Raw genomic sequence first — 27,647 nt, forward strand, 5'->3', positions numbered from 1 at the left:
TTGTACTCCCTATTGCCCTCTACAGGACTGTGGTTTTTCTGTCTGGTCTATAGCCTCAGCGACACCATAGATCTATCTAAAGACAGCACTGCATAAGGGTATGCTCAATGGTCCTTACTGTCTTGAGTAGTGTCTTTTTATGATGTACTCCGTATCTCTGTAAACCATTCTCTCAATTTTGGTGTCTTTATATCACGTATCATGTATTATGTATTGATTTTTTGACATTTTATTTGATATGACTTCATTTCGGCATTGATCCTGATATGTTTTCGACATTGTATCTATGTAAATTTTATTCGTCTATAGTTATTCTTTGTTCTTTTGTTCTGTCTGTTTCAGCGATAATGTTATCAAGGCCACAAGTTGGCCGAAACGCTTTTGCCTATCGCTCCACCACAGCATTGTTCCAATAAATATTTTTCACCTAAAAGAAACATTTTCTATAGTACGAGTGCAGTGATTATATGACTTCTGATTAGAAATAGGCAGGAATAGTGACCTCTGCCGATCTCCTGTGGTGGAACTGGGGAGATTACTCACGTCTGGAGTAAATCCTGAAGGCCCGAGCAGAATTCATCCTGCGGATGGAGACTTTGTAAAGGGGTAACCCATAGGCGAAAAGGGGGAAGACTCTCGAAATCCAATATTAGACCGTCTTGAATGGTATGGAGTACCCACGGATTTGAAGAGATGGAACGCCACTGGCTGATTAAGTTCGAGAGGCGACCCCCGACCCCGAGGGAAGAGTCGCTGTTTATCTGGGGTCTGCTGGGTTTGGGGAACAAAGATATTCCTTCCCTTTCCCCCTTTAGGGTAGCTCCAGCGGCCTGTTTTGCCCTTGCCTTTGAAATCCCTTTGAGAAGTCTGATCTCTCTGCTCTGAGCGCCTTGTCTGTGGCTTTGTCTAAAATATCATCCAGGGCCTGACCAAACGGGTATCTACCCTGAAACGGAAGGGTACTAAGTTTCGCTTTGGATGTAATGTCGCCACTCCAGGACTTCAGCCACAGAGCTCTCCTGGCTGAGTTAGAAAGCACCGCGGCTTTGGATGCCACTCTGACAGATTCCGCCGAGGCGTCGGCAAGAAACCCCCTAGCTTTTTGGAGAAGGGGAAGGGAATCTAGAATCACTTCTCTCGATGTTCCCTCAGGTAAGGTTATCCTCTAGAGTACGGAGCCAAAGAAACAGATCTAGCTACACATGTAGATGGTATGTTTGTCTTAATGAGGTTTGTGGATGTGTCCCAAGATCATCTAAGGAGACTCTCCATTTTTCGATCCATGGGATCCCTGAGCTGGGATGAGTCTTCAAATGGCAGTGCTGTCTTTTTTGTCACTCTGGACATCCACCTTTGGTTTGTCCCACAGAGAGGTGTCTATCTAGAGGGAAGTGTTTTTTGTTGTTGTTTTTTTTAACTCAGATGGGACACTAACACCCATTGTCCCCCTGACCATACTAATTAATTCTCGTATGTCCTCAGAGGAAAAATAATATTTCTTATTATCCTCCCTGGGGTTAGTAGTGGAGCCCTCATTCTCCCACACATCTTCCGAATCAGAAGAACGCATTTCACCGGAGTCTGAGTGGACTCTACCACAGATATTTTCCTATTTTTTGGAGGAGGAGGCTGTGGTAACAGGGTCTGGGAAAGGGCAGATACTGATGACTGCACATTTTTAATAAGTGATTTGATGCTTTCAAGGAGGGACGGTTTTTCGGTGCGTAACACCTCGTCCGTGCAGGATTGACAAAGTTTTTTCTTGTATGATATAGGAAGCTTTGCTGCACATACACCGCACTTGTGTCCTTCAGTTTTTCTGGAAGATTTGTCCTTCTTGGGGGCAGAGGCATTGTCTCCCTAGAAAGAGAGAGAAGGAAACTAAGTCTAAATGCCACCCAGAAGTAGAGAGTAACTTCATCCGCTACTCACAGTAGGAAGGAGGACGCCGGGCTCCGCAGATGCAGAGAGGGGGGTTTGGTCACCGTCCATGGTCAGTCCACAGTCCAGACAAAAACAGACAGTGGGTCTTACCGGAAGTACTAGCGCGTTACTTCCGATGCGCGCGTACTCCGGAATCCAGCGCCATGAGGAGAGGAGGAAGCCGGGATGCCGCGAGGGGAACCTGGCCGCACGTCACCGCCCTGCTTTGCCCCTCAAGGGGGCACAGGAAGGGTGGGAATAGGGGTCCCGAGTCCAGGAGCGGCATGGAGACGGGAACAGCTATACCAGGAGGAGAGCATCGCCCCCGACCCCAGCTGCCCGGCTAATGTTAAGCTGAACTGTGTGCTCCGGTCGCCGGCCACGGCAGCACCACAGGATCTCTTCATGCCCCATAGGGGACAGGAAAAATACTGGAGGTGGCAGGAAGGGGAGGGTATTTAACCTCTTTGTGTTCCTGTCCCCCATTAGGGCGGGGAGACATCCTCCGGTACCGCTGTCGTGGAAGGTGACTAGAGAAATTGGCGTTACCGAGTGGCTGCTTTCCTTCCTGTTTGAAAAAAATGGTCTCGCTGGCTGGAAATATTTCCATAAGAATTTACTGTATTTATTGTTTTGCTATTTTATTTTATTCTATTTTTACTTTTATGCTTCATGAATGTTTCATGTCATTGCATTTATGTTAACCTTGCTCTCTCTCTGTCTTTTTTTGGTTGAAAATGTTAATAAAGTTGTTTGGAAAAACAACCACTAGCAACTAACTGTCACTATCGGTGGAAGTAACCATGGATACCTAAGGTTCTGCACATGAGGAAAACAGGATTTTTTCGTTGCTTACCGTAAAATCTGTTTCTCGGAGCCTTCATTGGGGGACACAGGAACCATGGGTGTATGCTGCTGCCACTAGGAGGCTGACACTATGCACAAAAAAAGTTAGCTCCTCCTCTGCAGTGTACACTCCACCGACTGGCATTATGAACTTCAGTTAGTGAAAAAGCAGTAGGAGAAAAACAATAAGGCTATGTGCACACACTGTGGGGTCCTCTGCGGGTTCTCCCGGAGCGGATTTGATAAATCTGCAGGGCAAAACCACTGCGGTTATCCCTGCAGATTTATCGCGGTTTGTTTTGCGGTTTCCGCTGAGGGTTTACTCCTATACTATTGATGCTGCATATGCAGCAATATGCAGCATCAATAGTAATGTTAAAAATAATTAAAAAAATGGTTTATACTCACCCTTTGACATCCCGATCTCCTCGGCGCTGCACGCGGCGGTCCGGTTCCAAAGATGCTGTGCGAGAAGGACCTTCTTGACGTCACGGTCATGTGACCGCGACGTCATCTCAGGCCCTGCCCGCACAGCAACCCTGCAACCGGATGGCCGCGTGCAACGCTGAGAGGTGAGTATATCATTATTTTTTATTTTAATTCTTTTTTTTACACAAATATGGTTCCCAGGGCATGGAGGAGAGTCTCCTCTCCTCCACCCCGGGTACCATCTGCACATTATCCGCTTACTTCCCGCATCGTGGGCACAGCCCCATGCGGGAAGTTAGCGGATCAATGCATTCCTATGTGTGCAGAATCGCAGCGATTCTGCACAAAGAAGTGACATGCTGCGGAATGTAAACCGCTGCGTTTCTGCACGGTTTTTCCCGCAGCATGTGCACAGCGGATTGCGGTTCCCATAGGGTTTACATGTAAACCCTAACCCTAAGCCACTGCTGTGGCTTTGTCTGTCTGGATTCGAATTGGCAGACCCCTGAAAATCCTTTCCCAGTGAAGAGACAGAAAGATGGACCGAATCTCGAGGACATTGATCGGCAAAGATGACTCCTGCTCCGACCAACGACCCTGAACAGTCAGGCGACGAAACACTGCACCCCAGCAGAGCAGGCTGACGTCCGTCGTCACCACCTGCCAGTGAACTGGAAGGAAGGACCTTCCCTGGGAGATGAGAGGTGATGTCAGCCACCAGTTGAGTGACCGTTTGACCCAGGGAGAAAGCCGAATCGGATCATCCAGCGAGAAAACAGACTTGTCCCACTGTGATAGAATAGCCTGCTGAAGAGGTCTTGAGTGAAATTTGGCTAAGGGAATTGCTTACACTGTTGCAACCATCCTCCCCAGAACCTTCATGGCCGATCGGAAGGAGGGAAGCAGAGGATCCTGGAGCAAGCAAACTTCCCGAGGAAGGATGGATCTCTTGTCTTCGGGAAAGAAGACTCTGGTTTGACGAGTGTCGAAGAGCATGCCCAGAAAAACGAGGCGCTGGGAAGGAACAAGGCAGGACTTCTTCCTGTTGACAAGACTGACGATGGACAGACTTTCGTGAGCCTGAGAAAAGGACGGAGCCTTTATGAGGATGTCGTCGAGGTACGGAAAAAGTACCAAGCCCCTGACCCTCAGGATGGCTATCAGCGCTGCCATGATCTTGGTGAAGACCCTGGGAGCGGTTGCAAGATCGAATGTCAGGGCGACGAACTGAAAATGCTCCTGATGTACTGCAAAACGCAGGAAACTGATGTCCCGGAATATCGGGACATGGAGATAGGCGTCCTGGATATCTATGGAACACAGAAATTCCTGAGCCTCCATGGAAGCAATTACTGAACAAAGGGATTCCGTCTTGAAGTGTATCAGACGAACCCTCTTGTTCAGCAATTTGAGGTCCAGAATGGGACGAATCTTGCGGTCTTTTCGGTACCACGAAGAGATTCGAACAGAATCCTGTGAACCGTTCTTTCTCTGGGACGGGAACGATTACCCCGGATTTGAGAAGGGAAACGATGGCTGCAAAGAAGCCCGGGACCTGAGCGGGGTCTCTTGGAGGTCGAGACTCGAAGAAACGATCCTGGGGCCATGAAATGAACTATTTTGCATTCTGAGGATACAACTTCCCTGACCCAAGCTTCCTCCACTGAGGTGATCCAAACATTTTTGAAGAAAAGAAGACGACCGTCCACCTTGGGAGGTGCGTTGGGATCCCGTCGTGAGTCATGCAGAAGTAGACCTCCCAGGTCTAGACATGGAGGATCTTCCTTGGGAGTATTGGGGATGCCAGGAAGAATTGGGTCTGAAGGATAACTTCTTATCTTGACGGGCCTGTGGCCTATGCTGTTGAGAAAAGGAATCTGACGCCTCGAAGCTGCGAAAGGGCCGAAAAGACCAAAATTGCCGCCTAGGGGGGAGGCCGGCGAGGTTTGGCCTGGGGGAGAAGGGAACTTACGCTCCCGGTGGCGTCCTTAGTAATTTAGACCAACTTGGAACCGAAAAGACAGGCTGGTAAGTGACTTTTGATGACAGATCCGCCTGCCAGGCCTTAAGCCAAACTGTACGACGTATGGCCACAATATTACTGGACACCTGAGCAGCACAAGACGCGACGTCCAGGGAGGCAGAAACCAGATATTCCCCAGCATGAGAAATCTGAGTGGCGAGTTCCGCCAGCTGTTCTGGTGGGGCTCCCACCTGAATGCCCCGAAGGAGTTGATTGGCCCATTCAGATACAGACTTCGAAACCAAGGTGGAAGCAAAGGCCGGGCATAGAGAAGACACGGTCGCTTCGAAAGCAGACTTCACGAAGGATTCAATAATCCTGTCGTTGGAATCTTTCAGAGACGCCCCTCTAGACAGGGGGAGGACTGTGTTGGTGGAAAGTCTAGAAATTGGCGGATCCACAGAGGGGGAAGAAGTCCAGTTGGCGATGAGATCCGGAGGAAAGGGATATAAGACGCCAAGGCGCTTTCCTCTTTGAAAGCGTCTGGTCGGATTCTCTCTTTCTCTAGACAGAAGCTCATCGAATTCAGGATGAGGAGCGAAAACCTTGGGAGGTGGTTTAGACCTTCTAAACTAAACTGCCTGATCTGCGGGTTCTGTAGAGGACTCTTTAATGGTTTGATTGATCGCTCCAATGAGACTCTGAACTGTATCCCTCATGCTAGCGATTTGGTTCGAGTCCAGCTCCCAATTATCCTCCGAAGGAGCATTAGAGAATGCCTCGCCTGACTCAGGGGAGGAGGAGCGGGGAGAAGTCGACAGAAGAGAAGGACCGTGAGGTGAGATGGAACAGGAAGAGGACTCAGACCGGCGCTCCCGTCTGGATATTTTGCGGCCTATAGTGGAAGGCTCAGACGGGGCTTCCTGTGACCCGCTGGCTACTGTGGAGGTCTGCAGTGGTAACCGATCGAGCACGGACACAAGGGTCTGGGACACCCGTGTTAAGTCCGCCACTGATTGTGACAGAGGAAACCCAGCCTGGGGTGGGGGCTTCACTCAAGCGGAGCAGCAGGGGAATCCTGGACGGAGGGCATAATAGGGTTGCTGCAGTCCTGACAGAGGGGAGAGGTCTGACCTGCGGGAAGCTTGCAGTTACAAGACAAACACAGGAAGTGTTTGACTAGGGCAGAGGAAGTAGAGGAAAAAGTAGGAGGACGAGAGCGACCTCCCTTAGAATTAAACATGATAAAACGGACACCTAATAAATGCCAGAAGGTTAGGGGACAGGAGGGCAGAGGAGAGAGTCAGTCTGCACTGCAGAGCTACTCACGGCAGAAGAATCGGTGTCCTCTGCATGACTTGGAAGATGCTCCTCAGGAACGGCAGTCAGGGGCACCCTTGTATCTGGAGCTCTTGTGGGCCGACAGAAACCGCTAGGAGATGGCGACCGTAGGGGGAACGAGGACGCCAGGATTCGCGCTCTTGGGATGGGCGGAGTAAGGCATTTGTGGTGCCGAAAAGCTTCCTGCAGCGGCGCAGTGAGTAGTGGACGGAGCTAAGCCGCCTGTGGAGCAGTAAGATGGCATCGGTGGGCGGATATTCGCAGACGGGCAGGAGAAAAGCCTGCCCGAAAGAAAGGAAGTGGGCTAAATCGCGGGCTCGGAAGTAGGCCCGGGCAGAAGCCGGGGCCTAAATTAGAGGCCGGCGACCGCCGGAGAAAACCGCGGTGCTGGAGCGGTGCGGCTGCCGGAACAAGAAGCGGCGCTTCTTAACTCTCACCCCTTAATCGCCGCTGAAAAGGGCCCCTACATCTTCGCCCCCTAGCCAATCTGGGATGGGATGGAAAATACTCACCTCAAACATCCCACGCCGTTACTAACCTTAAGAGGAATGAGACGTCCAGGGAGCTGTGATGGACGTCCTCGTCTCCGCAACAGACAGGCTCTGGTGGGCGAGTGGGTGGGGGACGGAGCTAGTCCTGCTGTCGGATCTATGAAGATACGGGGTGGCAGTGCACGCCGTACTCATAGTCCGTATTGTGGGATTACAGTTGTGACTAAACACTGTATCCCTCCGGAAAACCTGAAAGAAAAACGATGCACATTGAGGTAGAAATGGGTCTAATGAAAGACCCGTGTCCACCTCCTACTGACACTAACCTAAACTGAATTTCATAATGTTATTCGGTGGGGTGTATACTGCAGAGGAGGAGCTAACTTTTTATGCATAGTGTCAGCCTCCTAGTGGCAGCAGCATACACCCATGGTTCCTGTGTCCCTCAATGAGGCGATAGAGAAAGAGACATGGCAAATCAGAAAAACAATACTACATTTCTAATTGGAGGTATTTGCTATTATTATTACACCTACTACTTATTGGGATAGTATCTTGGAATAGCCCTTTAAGGACTTTTGACTTGGCCATTCAAGAACTTTAACCATTCTTAGAATGACTTATGTGTTGTGTGTTTAGCTTTCAGACACACATTCTCTTGAGATTAAGCTAATGGACAGATGTTTTAACATTTTCCATTACAAATTGCTGGCATAATTCAGAATTCATTGTTCCATCAATAGCAATATCTTTTTGGATCAGTGGTTTTCTCCTGCATTCCTGCTATGCACACAATTGTTCAGTGTCTGTCCACCTAATATTGGACTCTTTAACATTAGCTATTTGGAGAGGCCCTTTGCAGCTCAGGTTACCTCGGGCTCCTCGGTGACCTTGCTGGATATTCGTGTTTTTGTGTGTTAGTGTGAACAAGCACATGAGATTTTTTAAACCTTTTATACGTTTTCCTTCCAGATTTGAACCCTCAAAGCAATTTTCATATCTGCATCATGTCAATTCTTTCAGCACTCAGACAGCATTTTTTTTTTTAAGGGGGGGAGGGGGGGGACGACGACGACGACGACACATAAAAGCATCAAAAACGTGTAGCATTAAGCATTAAAGACTAGTTTTTGCAGCAGAAAAATCTGCCATAAATATTAAACGTGTGCACATACCCTTATATGCCTTGCTCTTGGTTGGTGTGTTCTTTGTTGGTTGACCACTCCTTGGAGAGGCAATAATAAGTCTTTAATTTCCTCTACTTCTGCAGAAACTGACTGTGGATTGGTGGATTCCAAACTCTTAGACTTTTTTTTTTTTTTTTAGTGATGAGAGTGCGTGCTCGGGTGCTATCAGAGTATGCTTGAGTGCTAACAGAGCATCTTCGGCGTGCTCGAATACTATGTTTAAGTCGCTGTGGCTGCATGTCTCACGGCTGTTTGAGAGCCACAACACATGCATGGATTGCCTAACAAACAGCTGCGAGACATGCAGCAACAGTGACTTAAACATAGTATTCGAGCACGCCGAAGATGCTCTATTAGCACTCAAGCATACTTGGATAACAGTATCTGAGCACGCTCGCTCATCACTAATGGTTTTATAACCTTTTCCACCTTGAGGACCACCAACAACTCTTCCCCAGAAATTTTTTGCTTTTGCCATGATAAACTTACAGAAAACATGAATTGTGAAGATCAGACTTAGATCGATCCCTGCTTTTTTTTGTTAAATAAAAACAGGTCACCCACTCACACCGGATTGTATTCCCAATGATTGAAAACACCAGACTACTAATTTCACCTTCAAATTATCTGCGAATCCTAAAAGGTTTATATACCTTTTATTACTCACAGGTGGTTAGGTTTTCCTAAACAAAAAAAGTGATTTTTTTTTTATTCATTTGCTCGAGCTGGTCTCTACTTTTAAGACTGGTGTGAAAATCACATACAGTTGAGGCCAAATTTATGCAAAAATATGAAAAATTCTGAAGGGTGCATAAACTTTTCAGCATACAGTATATGGATATTTACTTACAATAACTTGCTGGTCAGGTGGAATAAACTCCAATGCCTTCTGTATCACCCGACACCCATACATTTGCAAAGCCAGGGATAATACATGTCCTCGAATACGTTCTGCTAGTGCCAACTTCTGTTCTAGGCTCCCAAACTGCAAAGATCATAGTATGTATTTAACTTCTGGTTCGCTTTTAAAACTATCAGAAATTACAAACATCCATGATCTATTCTGTTAGTAATACATTTCATCTACAACACAGTGATTTATTATACATCTGTTTTCTTACATACGACATTGATTAGTAAAAACACCTAAGTAACGTGAGATACTAAGTACCAACTTCGAAAAACTTCTGTATGACGTAGTTCCCAAACACATCCACCATCAGTTGATAGGCTGCCTGCAGGATCTCATTGAACACCAACTGCCTTTCCGCTGGGGTTGCTCGTTCAAGTTTCAGTTGTATGAACCTGATGGAAAGCAAAATATGAAGTTTTCAGATCACTTCTCAGACAAATGCTAGGTGTTAAATGTATGATCGCTGGGGATCCAACCGATTAAGAAAAGGACCACTCAATTTACAAAGGGAACACAGGACCCACCTTCTCTTAGTGAGGAGTCAAAAAGTCAGACCACCAGCAATAGTCCAGTCAAAACATACACACAAAAAAATACTTTACCCTGAACAAAATTCCAAGAAAGCGTTTTATTGTTTTTTTTTTTTTTAGTAGTATTACATGTAGGGAAAACATACTATAAGTTTACCAAGATAGGGTTACCACAAAGGGTCCAAATGTGACGTCAAAGAATATGGCCGCCAAAGCTGTAAAATGTTAAATGCGACTCGCCTTTCAATATTTCTTTTACAATTACTACTATTATTATATTTATTATTTAACGATTTATTTATCTTCTTTTACAGAGCTGAGAATGATGGGAAGTCAAGAAACTTGCCCCTTATGCAGCCATGAAGTAGAAGATGACGGAGAAAGTGGTGATTGGTGCGAAAGGAGCTTAACGGATCAATAAAGCCAGTATTGAGAGGGGCGTTAGCACTGTGTGGAGCAGTGGTGCACAAGAGATTTCGTATGCACTACATAAACAAGAAGCAAATAGACTTGCATAAGAAAGCTACTTCCGTTCATCGTTCACCTGCCAAGAGAGGTACATGGGTGTCTACTGGATCCTATGATAGCACGACGCAGTGTTTGTTCAGTGGACATGAAGTGGTGAAGACAAGATCTAGTAGTGATTTCGATGACTATAGCTTTGTTAACATGGATGGATTTGTAAGGTCCATCATGTCACATTGCAAACAGCGTAATGATGACTGGGCAATCACCATTCAAGGGAGAATCGCGTACTTTGGGAAGGACTTACATGCTGCAGACTGTCTAGCATCGTTCATGTGACATTAACTTTCGGACAAATTACGGAATTCCTATGCGTCATGGTGGCTCTACTACAAAGAAACCGCGGAAGGTAGGGAGGCTGATGAACATGGACCAAGAGCAAGCGTTCTTGAGAATGTGTGCATTTCTCGAGGACAACGATGAAGAGGAACTGACTCACAAATCTTGCAAAGAAAATGACGGAGTATCTTGTAGAAGACGACAGTGCTGCCTATAGTAATAAATGGCTGAGGTATAGGCTGGAGGAGAGGTATGGCAATTCGCTATTCATAGCAGAGTGTGAAGGGTTGCCTGTGGTGAAATATGTGTATATATATATATCTATGTGTGTAGTGGCATATGTCTAGGGTTATATGTTTGACTAGTGATAATGTAACATCTGTCCTGAAGGCAAGTCGCACCTAGGTGTTAACAGGTACTTCCTTGGGAATAGTAGACATTGGGTCTCCAGATCTCACCAGGAGGTCTGGCTAAGGCCAAGAACAAAGGAACACTTGACACCTCTGAGGTCTTGGAGGGGAGATGCTAAATTGCGGCCTGAGGTAATCTATCCCTGAGAACCTCTCCACAAGAGAGAATAATATATTCATTGGGGGCGTGGCCGTGGCCCAATCAAACAGGCAGCAGTTATGATATTGGCCTGAGGGGCCGGTCTAGAAACCTGACCTCAGACCAAAGTTATAAATTTAGGCTGCAGACAGAGAATTGTGTTCACATGTGAGGGCAGCCCGAGAAGCTGGTGTGATCCAATCTACATTCGTCCTACCTTCAGGGAGCAGAAGCAACTACCAGTTAGATAACTCCTGTTTATTTTGATACTGTTTTGCATAAGTTGTATGTAACATAGTAACATAGTTATTAAGGTTGAAGGAAGACTTTAAGTCCATCTAGTTCAACCCATAGCCTAACCTAACATGTTGATCCAGGGGAAGGCAAAAAAAACCCATGTGGTAAGAGTAAGCTCCACCATGGGGAAAAAAATTCCGTCCCAACCCCACATACGGCAATCAGACTAGTTCCCTGGATCAACGCCCTATCAAAGAATCTAATATATATACCCTGTAACATTATACTTTTCTTTTTATTATCATATTTTTATACCTTTTCTTATTGTAAGAACTGACCCTTTTGTTATTAAAGTATAAAACTTTAACAAGTTGAACCTTGAAAGTTCTAAAGAATCCATAGCCTAAAGGTGTGTGAGCCTTAGGAGTGATAGACATATTTTTATTAGTATTATTATTAGTCCGGGACTCATCGCCCGTGTATTCGATGAGTGGTGGCAGCGCGTATGAGCGGGTGTGTGGCCTGGGTCGGTGTGTGATTTATGCTCCCATTACAGCATAGGACAGAGGTTGAATGCGGGACTGAGAGTGGGGAGATAGATTAACCCTTGCAGGCACAACCCCAAGTCACGTGTGAGAGCAGGCACGTGACGAATAAGTGACACCACGGAGTAGGGATCCGTGTAACATTCCGTGAAAAGACCAGAATAATCCTGAGGGACTATTTCCTTAGTCAGGAAACGGATGAAGAAGCCCAGAAGAGAGCCATCATAGAGACTGCGGCCAAACTAATCAAGAGAGATATCAAGTCTAAGATCCAATCTTCAACCGATGAATATCCGAAGATTTCTTCGCTTGAATGTCAGTCTGCTTTAGATTATCTCTCCGAGTTTGCTTTGCTTGCTTGAAACCCTCTTCGCTAGAAAGGACATTCACAGGAAGGTCGCAAGCATTGGACAATCAGTTGTTCAGGCTGTACGTCCCAGGGCTGTAGTAGCTCCATTGCAGCTTGGGTTAGCAGTCCAGCTCCATCATCATTTCAGGTCTCGATTTCTTGTTGACAGTCTTTCAGCCATGGGATATTGCTCAAAATATTCAAGTTCAGCGATTCGAGGAAAACGCTGCAGCTTCTGTTGGCTAGGATGTACTCGGTGGTACCATGGACAGACTGGATACGGCACTGCTGTTCGCTGCGGACGTCGATCATATCATCACGTTAGATGGGAAGGGGACTTTCCACGGCATGGGGATGGTAGCTACTGTAACTCCAAGAAGGAAGGTTAGTCGCACTGTTCTCAGACTGAAGACTGCGGACTTGGGGATAGTTAAAGCAGAGTTGATGTAAAGGAATACCGTTTTGCAAAACACTCGCTGAAACAAACTTCAAGCCCTTGCCATTTCTCGACACCATTGACCATCGTGTTGATGTATTGTGGGAGATGTCTTTACGGTTCAAACAGCCTGCTCTGAGCTGGAATGGAATGATGCACATGCTACATAAAGACTGATCATCCGGGGTCGTCTTCGGTAATCTTCCTGCCCATCATTGACATGTATTCCGGAGACAAGTCATGCATCTTCTCTACTCTTGAGTATCTGTGCAACCTTGCTGATAAACACCGATCCGCTGCAGTTGTCACATTCGATCAGCCACTCTACTGGAAAGCATCAGAAATCAAACACGAGGTGCCTGAAGACAGCCCGGTTCGAGATGTTTTCCTGATGCTCGGGAGCTTCCACACATTGATGAATCTTATGGGTGCCATAGGAACGTTGATGGATGGGAGTGGAATCAAAGATCTTGGGAACAATTTACAGTGACAATGCTGTGCAACACATCATGACTGGAAAGGCAGTTCAGTGTGCAGTTCGTGGCCATCTCCTCTTTGATCAGTGTCTTACTCAGCAAGTTGCAGACAAAGCACTTTGCGACCATCCCGGTTTTACAAACCTGTTGCTAGAACTTGAGCAGTTGTATGCTCGGACACTGACAGGGGAGAGTGACTTGAATTCGGTCATCACTTCTACCTGCCTTAGTGAAATTGTCCACCTCTTGTCCACCAAAAGAAACGGATTATCTGCTCACTCTCGCACCAGTAAACTATGGCTGAATTACCAACAGATGGTTGGAATTGCAAGGGAGCTTATCGAGGCCGATCGTACAGGATCCTGGCTGATGCACCTTCATGCTGTAGCCGAATGTTTGCCCATTCTTGCAGCTGCTGGACATGGGAACTATGTGAAGGCCGCCTACCTTTACCTCCAGTCTATGACCACTCTGGAAGATGATATGCCATCAGTCTTCCATAGATTTATGAATGGCTTGCATGTTGTAAGGCGCAGTGATCAGTACTGGGCAGGCCTGGGTTGTGACCTAGTCATCGAGCAAGCTCTGATGCACTCCCTAAAAACTGCAGGAGGACTCACCAGAGGAAGTGGAATGTCCGAACATCAGAGGGCCTTGTTGACTCTGTCTGTGCCAGTGTCCTCTTCCGACAGTGATGCAATGCAGGGTTTCACTCGCCAGAGCTTTGTCACCAGTGAAGAACACAAGGAGGCAAGAACGTCAAGGACGAGAAGAGATCGTGAAGACCTGGAGAAAATTGCAGATAAACTCAAGACCTTTTCACCTTTGTCCGATGAAGTGTCTCTTCGCAACATTATCACTGGTGTCAATGCAAATAAGGATGTGAATGTCCATAACCTGTTCACCATTGGCAGAGAAACAGTGGCAACAATGGAGGGTCAATCACTGCTTTCAGTTAAGTACAAGCGGTCAATGAAAGCCAAGACCCTGGCATCCAGTGAGGCTATTGACGTTGCTAAGGACAAAACAATAGACCCCGCTATTTTGTTCCAAAGGTTTCTTGTGGTGTCTCAAACTGCTGATCTTTCCCTTGATGAGGTGATGGCCTATGAACTTTCACCATACCCACCATCCCTCTTTGAGGCAAAACATCTCTTATGCAAACCAAACAAAGCACAACTGATGGCTGCTATAAAAGAACAGAGTTCAGATGACGCAGTACTCAAGGATGTACCAGAAGTGGAACATTATTGTAACGGGAGTCTTCTGTGCTGGAGTACCTCTTTAGTACCACCCCGTGTTTCAGGAGGTCCACTCTGCTTTAGCTGGAGTCTGAATGAAGGACGCTGGCTGGAATTCCTTGATTACATGGGCACATGTAAAATATCACTGCTTCTCCACGTATTTCCAGTATGACAAACTTTACTCACAGGACACAGAATATATATCACACAGGTACAGAGGGCAGGCCTATTGAAAAGCGGCAGGCCAGACATACATTACAATAGCCGCAGGGGGCCGGAGCCTGCCGATATTTACTGTGGGAATTACAAAGGTGGGAGAGGTCAGAAGGGGGATATCTTGTCCCCTCTGCCCAGGGGTGCAGCCTGTGGGCTGAAGCATTAGGTACATGCCGCTCACATGGAAATTATTATACATACATATAACTGCACACCATAATCTGGGTGCTGAGGGGGTTCCGTAACACAGCTCCCCCTTTTCAGCGACGCGATCGGCATACACAATCTGATCCTTAACGGATCGGTTTGGGGATGACCGAAGTTTATGGGGTTGGTACAAGTTCCGTTTGTTGACTTGGTCCATTGGCGTTACCGTTTTGTTTGCCGGGTCTGTAGTGGATGGTGAAGTCCAGAGGTTGTAGGGCTAAACTCCGCCGCAGTAATCTGGCGTTGTCTCCGGAGACCCGATTAAGCCAGACTAGGGGATTATGGTCTGTTAGGAGGGAAAACTGTCGTCCATACAAATATGGTTGCAACTTTTTGAGTGCCCATACTACAGCTAGGCACTCCTCCTCGATGGCCACATAGCTCACTTCACGGGGCAGTAGTTTCCAACTCAGGTAAGCTACCGGGTGTTCTTGGCCGTCCGGCCCGACTTGGCTCAGTACTGCCCCCAATCCAAACATAGAAGCGTCTGTGTGTACAAGGAAACGTTTAGTTGGATTGGGTGCGGCCAATACAGGGGTATTGGTGAGGGCGTCCTTTAGCTGGCGGAAGGCTTCCTCACACTGTGGGGTCCAGGTTACCTGGTGGGCTTGGTTCTTACGGGTCAGGTCAGTGAGGGGCTTGGCTACGCTGCTGTAATTGGGAACGCATTTCCTGTAATACCCCGCTGTCCCTAGAAACGCCATGACCTGGGTTTTAGTGTGTGGGGTGGGCCATTTGGCTATGGCCTCAATCTTGGCTGGTTCTGGTCGCTGTTTCCCACTTCCCACCAATGCCCTAAATACTGAACCTCTGCTATGCCCACGTGACACTTGTTTGGGTTCAGGGTGATTCCGGCCTTGTGGACCCTGTCCAATGATGGCGATGTCATCCAGGTAGGCACAAGCATAGTCCGGGAGACCATCCAGAAGCCGGTCAGCCAGCCTCTGGAAGGTCGCCGGGGCAGTCTTCATCCCGAATGGCATAACTCGAAACTGGAATAAGCCGAACGGGGTGACAAATGCAGACTTGGGAATAGCGTCAGGACTAAGAGGAATCTGCCAGTAGCCTTTGCATAGATCGATGGTGGTCAAATACTTTGCCCCCCGCCAGCCGGTCTAACAACTCATCCACACGCGGCATGGGATACGCATCAGTCACCGTTTTCTCATTGAGCTTACGATAGTCTACACAAAACCGTGTAGTCCCATCCTTCTTGGGCACTAACACTACGGGGGATGCCCAGGGACTATGACTCTTCAATGACCCCTAAACGCAACATATCTTGTCGCATCCCTTCTCGTACAGACTCAGGGACGCGGAAGGGGGGTTGTCGCAGGGGGGTCTGATCCTGGGTCTTAGGGTACTGTCACACTCTGCAACTTTCCAACGATCACGACCAGCGATACGACCTGGCCGTGATCGTTGGAAAGTCGTGTGGTCGCTGGAGAGCTGTCACACAGACCGCTCTCCAGCGACCAACGATGCCGAGGTCCTGGGTAACCAGGGTAAACATCGGGTTACTAAGCGCAGGGCCGCGCTTAGTAACCCGATGTTTACCCTGGTTACCAGCGTAAAAGTAAAAAAAAACAAACAGTACATACTCACATTCCGGTGTCCGCCTTTGACTGAGTGACGCCGTAAAGTGAAAGCAGATCACAGCGGCGACGTCACCGCTGTGATCTGCTCTCACTTTCCAGCCGGCAGTCAGTCAGAGCGGGAAGCAGACGGCCAGGGACCTGAAGGACACCGGAATGTGAGTATGTACGTTTTTTTTTTTACTTTTACGCTGGTAACCACTGTAAACATCGGGTTACTAAGCGCGGCCCTGCGCTTAGTAACCCGATGTTTACCCTGGTTACAAGCGAACGCATCGTTGGATCGCTGTCACACACAACGATCCAGCGACGAAATAAAGTTCCAAACGATCTGCTACGACGTACGATTCTCAGCAGGGTCCCTGATCGCTGCTACGTGTCAGACACAGCGATATCGTATGGATATCGCTGGAACGTCACGGATCGTACCGTCGTAGCGACCAAAGTGCCACTGTGTGACAGTACCCTTAACCTTCTGTTGTGCCAGGTGAGTGTACCCTGGTCTCCCCGTAAACATCCTCTGTCGCTGCCTCAACAACGCCTCCGCCTGCTGTCTCTCCCGGGGACCTAGGTCTTCACCCCAGTGTACCTGGTCCCATGTTTTAGACTGAGTCCTTTCCCCTAAGACATCCGGCAAGGGAAGTCCGGCTAAATCCTCTGCTTCAGGTGAACAGATGGCCACACTACCTCTTCAGGGCGCTCCCGGTAGGGCTTCAGCATATTCACGTGGAACATGCGGATAACCCTGGGGTCGTCACAATCGGCGACATTATAGGTGGTGTCGGCTATTTTCCCCACTACTTGGTAGGGCCCTTGCCATGCAGCTTGGAACTTGTCCTGCCTAGTGGGCTCTAACACCAGGACCTTCTGTCCTATTTCCAAGGTGCGTTCTCTGGCCCTCCGATCATACCATACGCGCTGGCGCCGCTGGGCCACCTGCATGTTCCCACGTACAGCCGGGGTCAGCTCCTGTAGGCGGTCCCGGAATTCCAGCACATAGGGTACAATAGGTACCCCTTCTATGATGCCCTCCCCTTCCCAGTGTTCTAGCACTAAGTCTAGGGGGTCCCCTTACCCGTCTCCCGTAGACCAGTTCGAACGGGGAGAACCCCGTGGATTCTTGGGGCACCTCCTGATAGGCAAACAGGAGGTGAGGCAAGAATTTCTCCCAGTCCCTGTAGGTCCTGGTAAAAGTCCCAATGAGTTGTTTTAACGTCCCGTTAAAACGTTCACACAACCCATTGGTTTGCGGGTGGTACGGGGCGCTTCTAATGGACTTTACGCCGCATAGCTTCCACAATTGGTGGGTCACCTCTGCTGTAAACTGGGTACCCTGGTCTGAGATAATCTCCCAGAGAAATCCAACCCGTGAGAAAACCTGGAGCAGGGCAGCGGCCACCGTCTCTGCCAGTATGTTAGGTAACGCAACCGTCTCTGGATACCGTGTGGCATAATCTACCACTGTCAATATATACCTTTTCCCTGACGGACTGGGTTTGGCTAACGGCCCTATCAGATCGACCGCTACTCGGCTAAATGGTTCCTCCACAATGGGGAGGGGGCGTAATTTGGCCTTGCATCGATCTCCCCTCTTGCCAATGCGCTGGCAACTGTCACAGGTCTGGCAGTACTGACAAACATCATAGGTTACCCCCGGCCAAAAGAAGTTTTGTGTCAGACGATGCTTGGTGCGACAGACGCCAAAGTGTCCGGCCAAGGGTATGTCATGAGAGATTCGCAGTAACTCCTGCCTATACTAGTGATTTCTTCCTCCATCCTCCCCAGCCATCTCACCTTCTCCTCAGAACTGTTCCTCCACATACAATCCTTTTTCTCCAGACACACAAGGCCGCATCATGTCCTATCCTGCACCCACCTTCTAACACTGTCTGCTACTCCTGATTGCTGGTGATATATCCCCAAATCCCGGCCCTCCTCAACACATCCCCACACTCATTTCTAACCCCCTACTTCGATCCTCCACACGTTTTCCCAACAATGACAACCTCATACCCATTCATCCAGCCCCCACTCCCCCGGTCCCCTTACGTGGAGCACTATGGAATGCACGCTCCGTCTGCAACAAACTGCCATTTATCCATGACCTCTTCATCACCAACAAACTCTCTTTCCTTGGCATCACGGAAACCTGGCTCACCCCCTCTGACTCAGCCTCTCCAGCTGCACTTTCCTACGGCGGTCTCCACCTCTCTCACTCCACCAACAAACGTGGTGGAGGGGTTGGCTTGCTCCTGTCCGACACCTGCTCCTTCACTCCAATCCCGCTACCACCCTCCGCTACTCTTCCCTCAGTTGAGGTGCATTCCATCCGCATCTATTCCCCCTCCAACCTCCAGCTGGCTGTCATCTACCGCCCCCCAGAACTAGCCATCTCCACCTTTCTCGACCACTTCTCCACCTGGCTACTTCATTTCCACTCTGTTGACATCCCCACTATTATCATGGGTGATTTCAACATCCTCATTGACACTTTCACTTCAGCTGCCTCTAAACTTTTATCACTGACTGCCTCCTTTGGCCTCACTCAATGGTCCTCTGAGGCCACTCACAAAGATGGCCACACGCTGGACCTCATCTTCACCCGCCTCTGCTCCCATACTAATCTCACTAACACACCCCCTCCCCCTGTCTGACCACAACCTACTGACATTCTCTTCCCTCTCCTCTCCTAGTGTGCAACCCCCACTTCACAAACTCCCTCGCAGAAATCTCAAACATCTCAACTTACAATCACTCTCTGAGTCCCTTCTCCCTCTTACTGACATAGCCTCCCTTCATGACACAGATGCTGCTGCTGCTTTTTGTAACACCACAATAACAGCAACACTCAATTCGGCCTCCTCGCTCATGCATAGCAAAACTCGTATAATCAACAGGCAGCCTTGGCTGACCAGCCTGACCAAAGAATTGAGACGGGCTTCTAGGATTGCTGAGCGGAAATGGAAGCGATCCCGCTCTTCTGACCACTTCACCGCATACAAGCAGTCTCTCGCCAGCTTCAAGTCCGCGCTCACTGCCGCAAAACAAACTTACTTCTCATCTCTCATATCTTCCCTGTCTCAACCCTAAACAGCTTTTCAACACTTTCAATTCTCTACTCCGTCCCCCTGCACCCCCTCCCTCCCCTTTCATTTCTGCTGAAGACTTCGCCTCTTTCTTTAAACAGAAGATCGATACGATCAGAGAAAGCTTTGGCCCAGAGCGCCCACTGCCCCTCTTAGCTGCTCACCCCTGCTCCTCCAAAACCAGCTTCTCCACCATTAAAGAAGATCAGCTCTCCACCCTCCTGTCAAGATCACACCTCACCACCTGCACGCTCGACCCACTCCCATCCCACCTCATCCCTAACCTTGTCCCGGTCTTCATCCCAACCCTAACACACCTCTTCAACCTCTCACTCACAACAGGTGTCTTCCCTTCATCCTTCAAACATGCCAAGATCACACCCCATCCTCAAAAAGCCCTCCCTTGACCCATCCTCTGTGTCTAGCTATCGCCCGATATCTCTTCTCCCTTATGCCTCCAAATTGCTGGAGCAACACGTCCATCTTGAACTGTCCTCCCACCTCTCCTCCTGCTCCCTCTTTGATCGGTTACAATCTGGCTTCCGTTCCCATCACTCAACTGAAACTGCCTTAACTAAAGTCACCAATGACCTACTAACTGCAAGGAGCAAGCAACACTACTCTGTCCTCCTTCTCCTGGACCTGTCTTCTGCCTTTGACACTGTGGACCACTCCCTTCTGCTACAAATCCTCTCATCTCTAGGCATCACAGACTTGGCCCTTTCCTGGATCTCGTCATATCTGACAGACCGGACATTCAGTGTCTCTCTCCCCCACACCACCTCCTCACCTCGCCCCTTGTCAGTCGGTGTTCCTCAAGGCTCTGTTCTAGGACCCCTACTTTTCTCCATCTACACCTTTGGTCTGGGACAGCTCATAGAATCCCACGGTATGCAGTACCATCTCTATGCTGACGACACGCAGATCTACCTATCCGGACCTGACCTCACCTCTTTACTTACCAAAATTCTGCACTGTCTGCTATTTCAGCCTTCTTTTCTGCTCGCTTTCTACAACTGAACATGGACAAAACAGAATTCATCATCTTTCCCCCCATCTCACTCTACCCCTCCACCAGACCTATCCATCAATGTCAATGGCTGCTCACTTTCCCTAGTCCCACACGCCCGGTGACTCGGGGTGATCCTCGACTCTGCCCTCTCTTTCAAGCCACATATCCGAGCCCTTGCGTCCTCAAACTCAAAAAACATTTCCCGGATCCACGCATTCCTTGACCGCGACACCGCAAAAACACTAGTGCATGCCCTTATCTCTCGCCTCGACTACTAGAGCCTCCTACTCTGTGGACTCCCCCTCTAGCACCACTCCAATCCATCCTACACTCTGCTGCCCGACTAATCTACCTGTCTCCCCGCTATTCCCCAGCCTCTCCCCTATGCCAAACCCTTCACTGGCTTCCTATCGCCCAGAGACTTCAGTTCAAAACCCTCACAATGACCTACAAAGCCATCCACAACCTATCTCCTCCATACATCTGTGACATGATCTCTCGGTACCTACCAACACGCAACCTCCGATCCTCTCAAGACCTCCTTTTCTACTCCCCTCATCTCTTCTTCCCACAACCGCATCCAAGACTTCTCCCGTGCTTCCCCCATACTCTGGAACTCTTTACCCCAGCACATCAGACTCTCGCCTACCATAGAAACCTTCAAAAAGAACCTGAAGACTCACCTCTTCCAACAAGCCTAAAGCCTGCAGTGATCCTGAACCTACTGAACCGCCGCACAACCAGCTGTACCCTCTCCTAGTGTATCATCACCCATCCCCTGCAGACTGTGAGCCCTCACGGGCAGGGTCCTCCCTCCTTATGTACCCGTATGCCTTGTTTTTTGCTCATGTTTAATGTATTTGTCTATATTTGCCCCGTATTTCACATGTAAAGCGCCATGGAATAAATGGCGCTATAAAAATGTATAATAATAATACTTCTTGGGAACTACCAGCTGTCGTTTTATAGTGGGGCTCGTCCCTGTGTGGTGCTGCTCTGATCCGGTAGAGGAGTCCCTGCTTCCATACAAACTGTTCCCCTTCCAGTACCCCTCTCCCCACCTGTGCCTTCCCACGATATCCCTCCAATGAAGGATCCTCAAGTAACTCCCTCTTAAATTCAGCTGGGGTGGCCCAAGAAATGTATCTGGCTATGGGAATACGTGTAGGGCTGGGATGTCTTACCTGGGCCTCCTCTGAGTGTGATTCCACCTCCGCAGCTCGAGCTTGTCTCCGGGCGGTCACAGGATATGTCTCAGCCAGAGGGGCAACCGAGAAGGCAGACAACATGGGCCCCAAGTCATTTCCCAGCAAGATGTCTGCAGGCAAATCCTCCATCAAGCCGACCTCAACAAGGCCATCCCCGACTCCCCAGTTCAGGTGAATCCTGGCAGTGGGCAGTCGATGTATGGCTCCCCCTGCTACACGGACCGCCACTGTCCGGTCTGTCTTCTCTTGGTCCTGGACGAGATGAGGCCTCACAAGGGTCAAAGTTGCCCCGGAATCTTAGTCCATGCATACGTTTCCCATTAACCCACACAACCTGTCGATTCTGTTGTCGATTATCTGCCCGGGCTGCCTGCACAGTGTCTACTTCATGCAGCACTTCATCACTTCCACCCCTGGTTAGTCGTAGCCCCCAATGCCGGGTCAGCTTCGCCTTGGTAGCAGTGTACAGCGGCCCGGCTGAAGGTATCTGTTCCCGCCTTTGGCCACTGCGTATGCCGAGTCCGGTTGGGACATTGTCTTTGCAGGTGGCCCAGCTGATGGCAGGTGTGGCATCGTGCCCCAGGGGGACTGAAGTAGGCTGGGTTTATAGCTGGTCCCCCTACAAACTTCGGTGGTTTGGGGGCCTCCAGGTCCATGGGCGGACCCCTAGCTACCATCTTTGATCCGGACAACTGAGGCCTCCTGGCATCATGATGTTCATCAGCCAGACGAGCGGCCTCCTCAAGAGTCGTTGGCCGCCTGTCCCGAAGCCATCCGTGTCTCGGTAGTTAGTCCATTAAAGAATCGTTCTAACAAGAAGAGCTGGAGGACATCCTCCTTAGTGGTTGCTTGGCTCCCTTGTACCCACTGTAGCAGTGACCGCCGTAATTTACAGGCCCATTCAGCGTGGGTATCGGTTACCCGTTTTATAAGTCAGCGGAACTTTTGGCGGTATGCCTCTGGTGTCAGCGCATACCAGGCCAAGATCACTTCTTTGATCCGCTCATAGTCCATACAGTCCTCATCAGGTACCATGCGATAGGCGTCCGCTGCCCAGCCGGTCAGCTTGCTGGCCAGAATCTGAACTCGTTCCTCCGGCTTCACTTGATGAAGGGCACACTGCCGCTCAAAATCCTGCAGAAAGCAATCAATGTCTTCCTCTGCCTCCCCCAACTGTCGGAAGGCATTATACTGGATCTTTTTGTGGCTTACTGTTGAAGGTACCTGGTCGGAGGCCAGAGCTCCCCCTGCTCGCTGACTCTCCTCTCTCCACTCTGCCATCTCCATCTTGGCCAGCTCCACTTTGGTCCGCGCTGCCATCTCCATCTTGGCTAGCTCTATCCTGGTTCGCTCGGCCATCTTTTCCTTCAGATCAGTACGCACATCAGCTATCACCTCTCGTATGATCTCTACTGCAGGGTTTGGGCCATAGAACGCCAGTCTGTGCTTTTACCTCCCTCTGGCATTCAGTCTCCTCCACGTTCACATTGGAGGGCGCTGCACTGTCGTGTTCCATGATGGCTGCTATCAAATCCGCTTTTGTTTTGTTGCTGGGGATTAACCCTCGGGCTTCCACCAGATCTTTTAATGTAGTCCTCTTTAACTTCTGGTAGTTGTTTTCCATTCATTCCTTTCCTCCTGTAAACGGGGTATCACATCCCGCTGTCTGCCACCAGTGTAACGGTAGTCTTCTGTGCTGGAGTACCTTTTTAGTACCACCCCGTGTTTCAGGAGGTCCACTCTGCTTTAGCTGGAGTCTGAATGAAGGACGCTTGCTGGAATTCCTTGATTACATGGGCGCATATAAAATATCACTGCTTCTCCACGTATTTCCAGTTTGACAAACTTTACTCACAGGACACAGAATATATATCACACAGGTACAGAGGGCAGGCCTATTGAGAAGCGGCAGGCCAGACTTACATTACAATAGCTGCAGGGGGCCGGAGCCTGCTATTTACTGTGGGAATTACAAAGGTGGGAGAGGTCAGAAGGGGGATATCTTGTCCCCTCTGCCCAGGGGTGCAGCCTGTGGGCTGATGCATTAGGGACATGCCTCTCACATGGAAACTATTATACATACATATAACTGCACACCATAATCTGGGTGCTGAGGGGGTTCCGTAAGGGTATGTGCACACGTCCGGATTTCTTGCAGAAATTTCCTGAAGAAAACCGGAAATTTTCTGCAAGAAATCCGCATTTTTTTTTGCGTTTTTTTTTTCCATTTTTTTCGCGTTTTTTTTAGCATTCTGCAAGCGTACTTAGCTTGCAGAATGCTAAAGTTTTCCAAGCGATCTGTAGCATCGCTTGGAAAACTGACTGACAGGTTGGTCTCACTTGTCAAACATAGCGTTTGGCAAGTGTGACCATCTTTTTACTATAGATGCTGCCTATGCAGCATCTATAGTAAAAGATAGAATGTTTAAAAATAATTAAAAAAATGGTTATACTGACCTGCAGGCGTCCGTTCCTATAAATGTCGGTGTGGTTCAGGACCTTCCATGACGTCGCGGTCACGTGAGCGGTCACATGACCGGTCTCGACCAATCACAAGACCGTGACGTCATCGCAGGTCCTTCACCGCACACCAGCTATAGAAACCGAAGCGGCAGCATGCAGCTGAGAGGCGGGAAGACATCGAAGGTGAGTATATGACTATTTTTTATTTTAATTCTTTTTTTTTGACCAATTATATAGTGCCCAGTCCGTGGAGGAGAGTCTCCTCTCCTCCACCCTGGGTACCAACCGCACATAATCTGCTTACTTCCCGCATGGTGTGCACAGCCCCGTGCGGGAAGTAAGCAGATCAATGCACTCCTAGGTGTGCGGAATCCCCTGCAATTCCGCATTTTAATGAACATGTTGCTTTTTTTTCCGCGATGCGATTTTTTCGCGGAAAAAAAGGCTACATTTGCACAAAAAATGCGGAATACACTGAAAATAATGGGAGGCATATGTTAGCGTTTTTATCGCGTTTTTATCATGTTTTTATAGCGAAAAATACTGAATGTGTGCACATGGCCTAACACAGCTCCCCCTTTTCAGCTACGCGATCGGCATACACAATCTGATCCTTAACGGATCGGTTTGGGGATGACCGAAGTTTATGGGGTTGGTACAAGTTTCGTTTGTCGACTTAGACCATTGGCGTTACCGTTTTGTTTGCCGGGTCTGTAGTGGATGGTGAAGTCCAGAGGTTGTAGGGCTAAACTCCACCGCAGTAATCTGGCGTTGTCTCCGGAGACCCGATTAAGCCAGACTAGGGGATTATGGTCCGTTAGGAGGGAAATACAAATATGGTTGCAACTTTTTGAGTGCCCATACTACACAAACTATTATACATACATATAACTGCACAACATAATCTGGGTGCTGAGGGGTTCCGTAAGAATGATGTTCTTGATGGAGGCTCTCTTCTCCATCGACTGAAGTGGTCAGAAGGAAAGACATATTGTTCTATCGCTGAAGACTATGCATCTTTTACACTAAAGCACTATGGTAAGGCTACAATAGTATTATTATTATTATTGTTATAGCGCCATTTATTTCATGGCGCTTTACATGTAAGGAGGGGTATACATAAAAACAAATTTGAGAAAAATACCAAATTATATTTGTAATGATAACCTTACCAGCATACAAAGGAAGGCCTTGAGGGATTTACAGTCACTGGAGTCAGTGGTCATTAAACCAGCGGACATGGGAGGGAACGTGGTCATTTGGCCAACTGAGAAATAGAGAAATATGAGAAGGAGGCTTTCCACCAGTTAAAGAATAAATCTATATATCAGGCTTTATCTCAGAATCCCATTCTGCCCTATGTTAGGGAATTAGAATCCATTTTGTCATACGCGAACGAGTCTGGCATTGTCCCAAAGAAAGTCCTTGATGGGTTGCTACCCAAGTTCCCTAAGATTGCCACTTTTTATCTTTTGCCGAAAGTGCATAAAGATATGACAAACCCCCCTGGCCGGCCAATTGTCTCTGGCATAGGAGGGTTGTGTGAGAACGTATGTAAATTTATTGATCACTATTTGAAATCATTGGTGGAAACGCTCCCCTCCTATGTCAGAGACATCCGATGTGCTTACCAAAGTCAACGGTCTGTTCCTCGAGGCAGGGATGCTATTGGTCACTATTGACATCGAATCTCTGTACACCTAAATCAGGCATGAAGATGGCCTCAGGGCGGCCCACTTCTTCCTCGAAATGGCGAACTGGGATGGCCATTTTGTGGAATTTATTTTGGATTTACCTAAATTCATTTTGACTCTCAATTTTTTTTGTTTTTAAGGATAGGTTTTTTTTGCAAGTACAAGGTACTACAATGGGCGCGGCATGTGCTCCGTCGTACGCAAATTTGCTTTTGGGTTATTGGGAAAGATCTATTTTCCAGGGCGACAGAACACATGCCACGGACCCAGTGATAGGCTGGTTTCGTTACATCGATGATGTCCTGATGATCTGGAACGGTGACGAGGCCAGCCTATCAAAATTTATGCAGGAGTTAAACGAGAATCCTTTTAACCTTAAGTTTACTTACTTTTGGAATCGGAGTAGAGTGGATTTTTTTGATATTTCGTTAATTGTTGCGGAGGATGGTTCGATCGAAACGGATCTGTTTCGTAAAGAGACATCCGTCAATTCTTTGCTCCCTGCCTCATCGGCACATAATTACTCAATTATTAAGGCCATCCCAGTTGGTCAGTTTTTGAGGAATAGGCGGGTCTGCTCAACTGAGGCCCGCTTCGAGGAGCAGTCCGGTGTGTTGACTGATCGGTTTAAGGCCAGGGGGTATAGTCGCCGGTGTATTAGGGCAGGCTATAGACGGGCTAAATCAAAAACGGAGGGAAGACTTGTTGCTGTAACCCAAAAAATCTAACCGAGAGGGGAACTTAGAGACTAGGTTTATCTCCACTTCCAATTGCCACTGGGAGCAGATCCGTGGGATTTTGACTAAACATTGGCCGGTTTTGCATACTGATGGAGCTTTGGCAGCTCATTTATCCCCATTTCCACGTATGACACAACGCAGGGGGAAAAACCTTAGAGATTGTCTGGTGAAAAGCCACTATGTGGCTAAACAGAAATCTTTTTTTACGAGTAGGGGTCCTAAAATGGGCTGTTTCCCTTGCGGGACGCGAGTCTCGTGTCCTAACATCCTGAGAAGTGAGGCCTTTAGATCATCTGATGGGAGCAGGGAATATAAGATCAGAGAATATATCTCATGCAATACAACACATGTGGTTTATTATGCCACATGTCCCTGCTCCCTCATATATATTGGTCTCACTTCAAGAGAACTAAAGGTGAGGACGCGTGAACACGTACGGGATATTTTGGCTGCCAGAAGAACATCTAATATAGCTACATTAAAGACCTTACCAAGACACTTCTTGATGTACCATGGATCCAATCCCAGTGGTTTGAGAGTGAGGGGTATTGATAGGATTCATGGAGGTATTAGGGGTGGGAATTTGAATCAACTGTTGGCACAATGTGAATGTAGGTGGATTGTTATACTTGATACTATAACACCTAAAGGGCTTGAACAAAATCATCCCCAAAATCCTCTCCCCCCCCCAAAAAAAAAAACAAACAAAAAACTTAACAACCCCCTTTATCCCCCCCCCCCCCCCCTCTTCTTTCTGGACAGAACCATTTTTGTTACCTACACCCTTTCGTTCTCTATGTGGATTATATACATATCATTGCTTATTTTGCAATTCAAGATGTTTTTACATCCCCATGTGATTTCTTGTCTCCCTCCTCTCCTATAGATGAATCATAAAAGTCAACCATTTTTGTATTTTACTCTATTTTAATCATTGTTTGTCTTTTTCAGTGACTCATGTTTAAATCATATTGTCTACACGGTTCCGTCCATGTGGGTTGATTTGTGGCCGTTTTTGGAGTCCAATATGATCGTTTTGCTGCCCCAATAAAGCAAAGGATGTCTTTTTTCAAGACACACTTCTTCACATTGCTTGTATATATGTTATTGTTATGAACATGTATGCACTATTGTCACTTTATTATATGTATATATTATGTTTA

The 27,647-nt window shown here is 48.1% G+C and overlaps 1 protein-coding gene across 21 annotated transcripts in view; it reads right to left on the minus strand.

Annotated features, from left to right (window-relative positions):
• PUM1 (pumilio RNA binding family member 1) overlaps positions 1 to 27,647 on the minus strand; it is a 401,680-nt gene that overhangs the window by 116,351 nt on the left and 257,682 nt on the right. For 11 of the 21 annotated variants that reach the window (XM_077295564.1, XM_077295579.1, XM_077295569.1 and 8 more), the window contains 3 exons: positions 9,356 to 9,485; positions 9,031 to 9,165; positions 1,795 to 1,860 (listed from right to left, as the gene is read on the minus strand). In XM_077295564.1, coding sequence (XP_077151679.1) covers positions 1,795 to 1,860; positions 9,031 to 9,165; positions 9,356 to 9,485 — 331 coding nt within the window. The remainder of the gene's footprint in view (positions 1 to 1,794; positions 1,861 to 9,030; positions 9,166 to 9,355; positions 9,486 to 27,647) is intronic. The other 10 variants (XM_077295568.1, XM_077295572.1, XM_077295571.1 and 7 more) reach the window with 1 other exon arrangement.

Source organism: Ranitomeya variabilis, chromosome 3 (assembly GCF_051348905.1).
Source record: "Ranitomeya variabilis isolate aRanVar5 chromosome 3, aRanVar5.hap1, whole genome shotgun sequence".
In the NCBI taxonomy this organism is placed as follows: Eukaryota; Metazoa; Chordata; class Amphibia; order Anura; family Dendrobatidae; genus Ranitomeya; species Ranitomeya variabilis.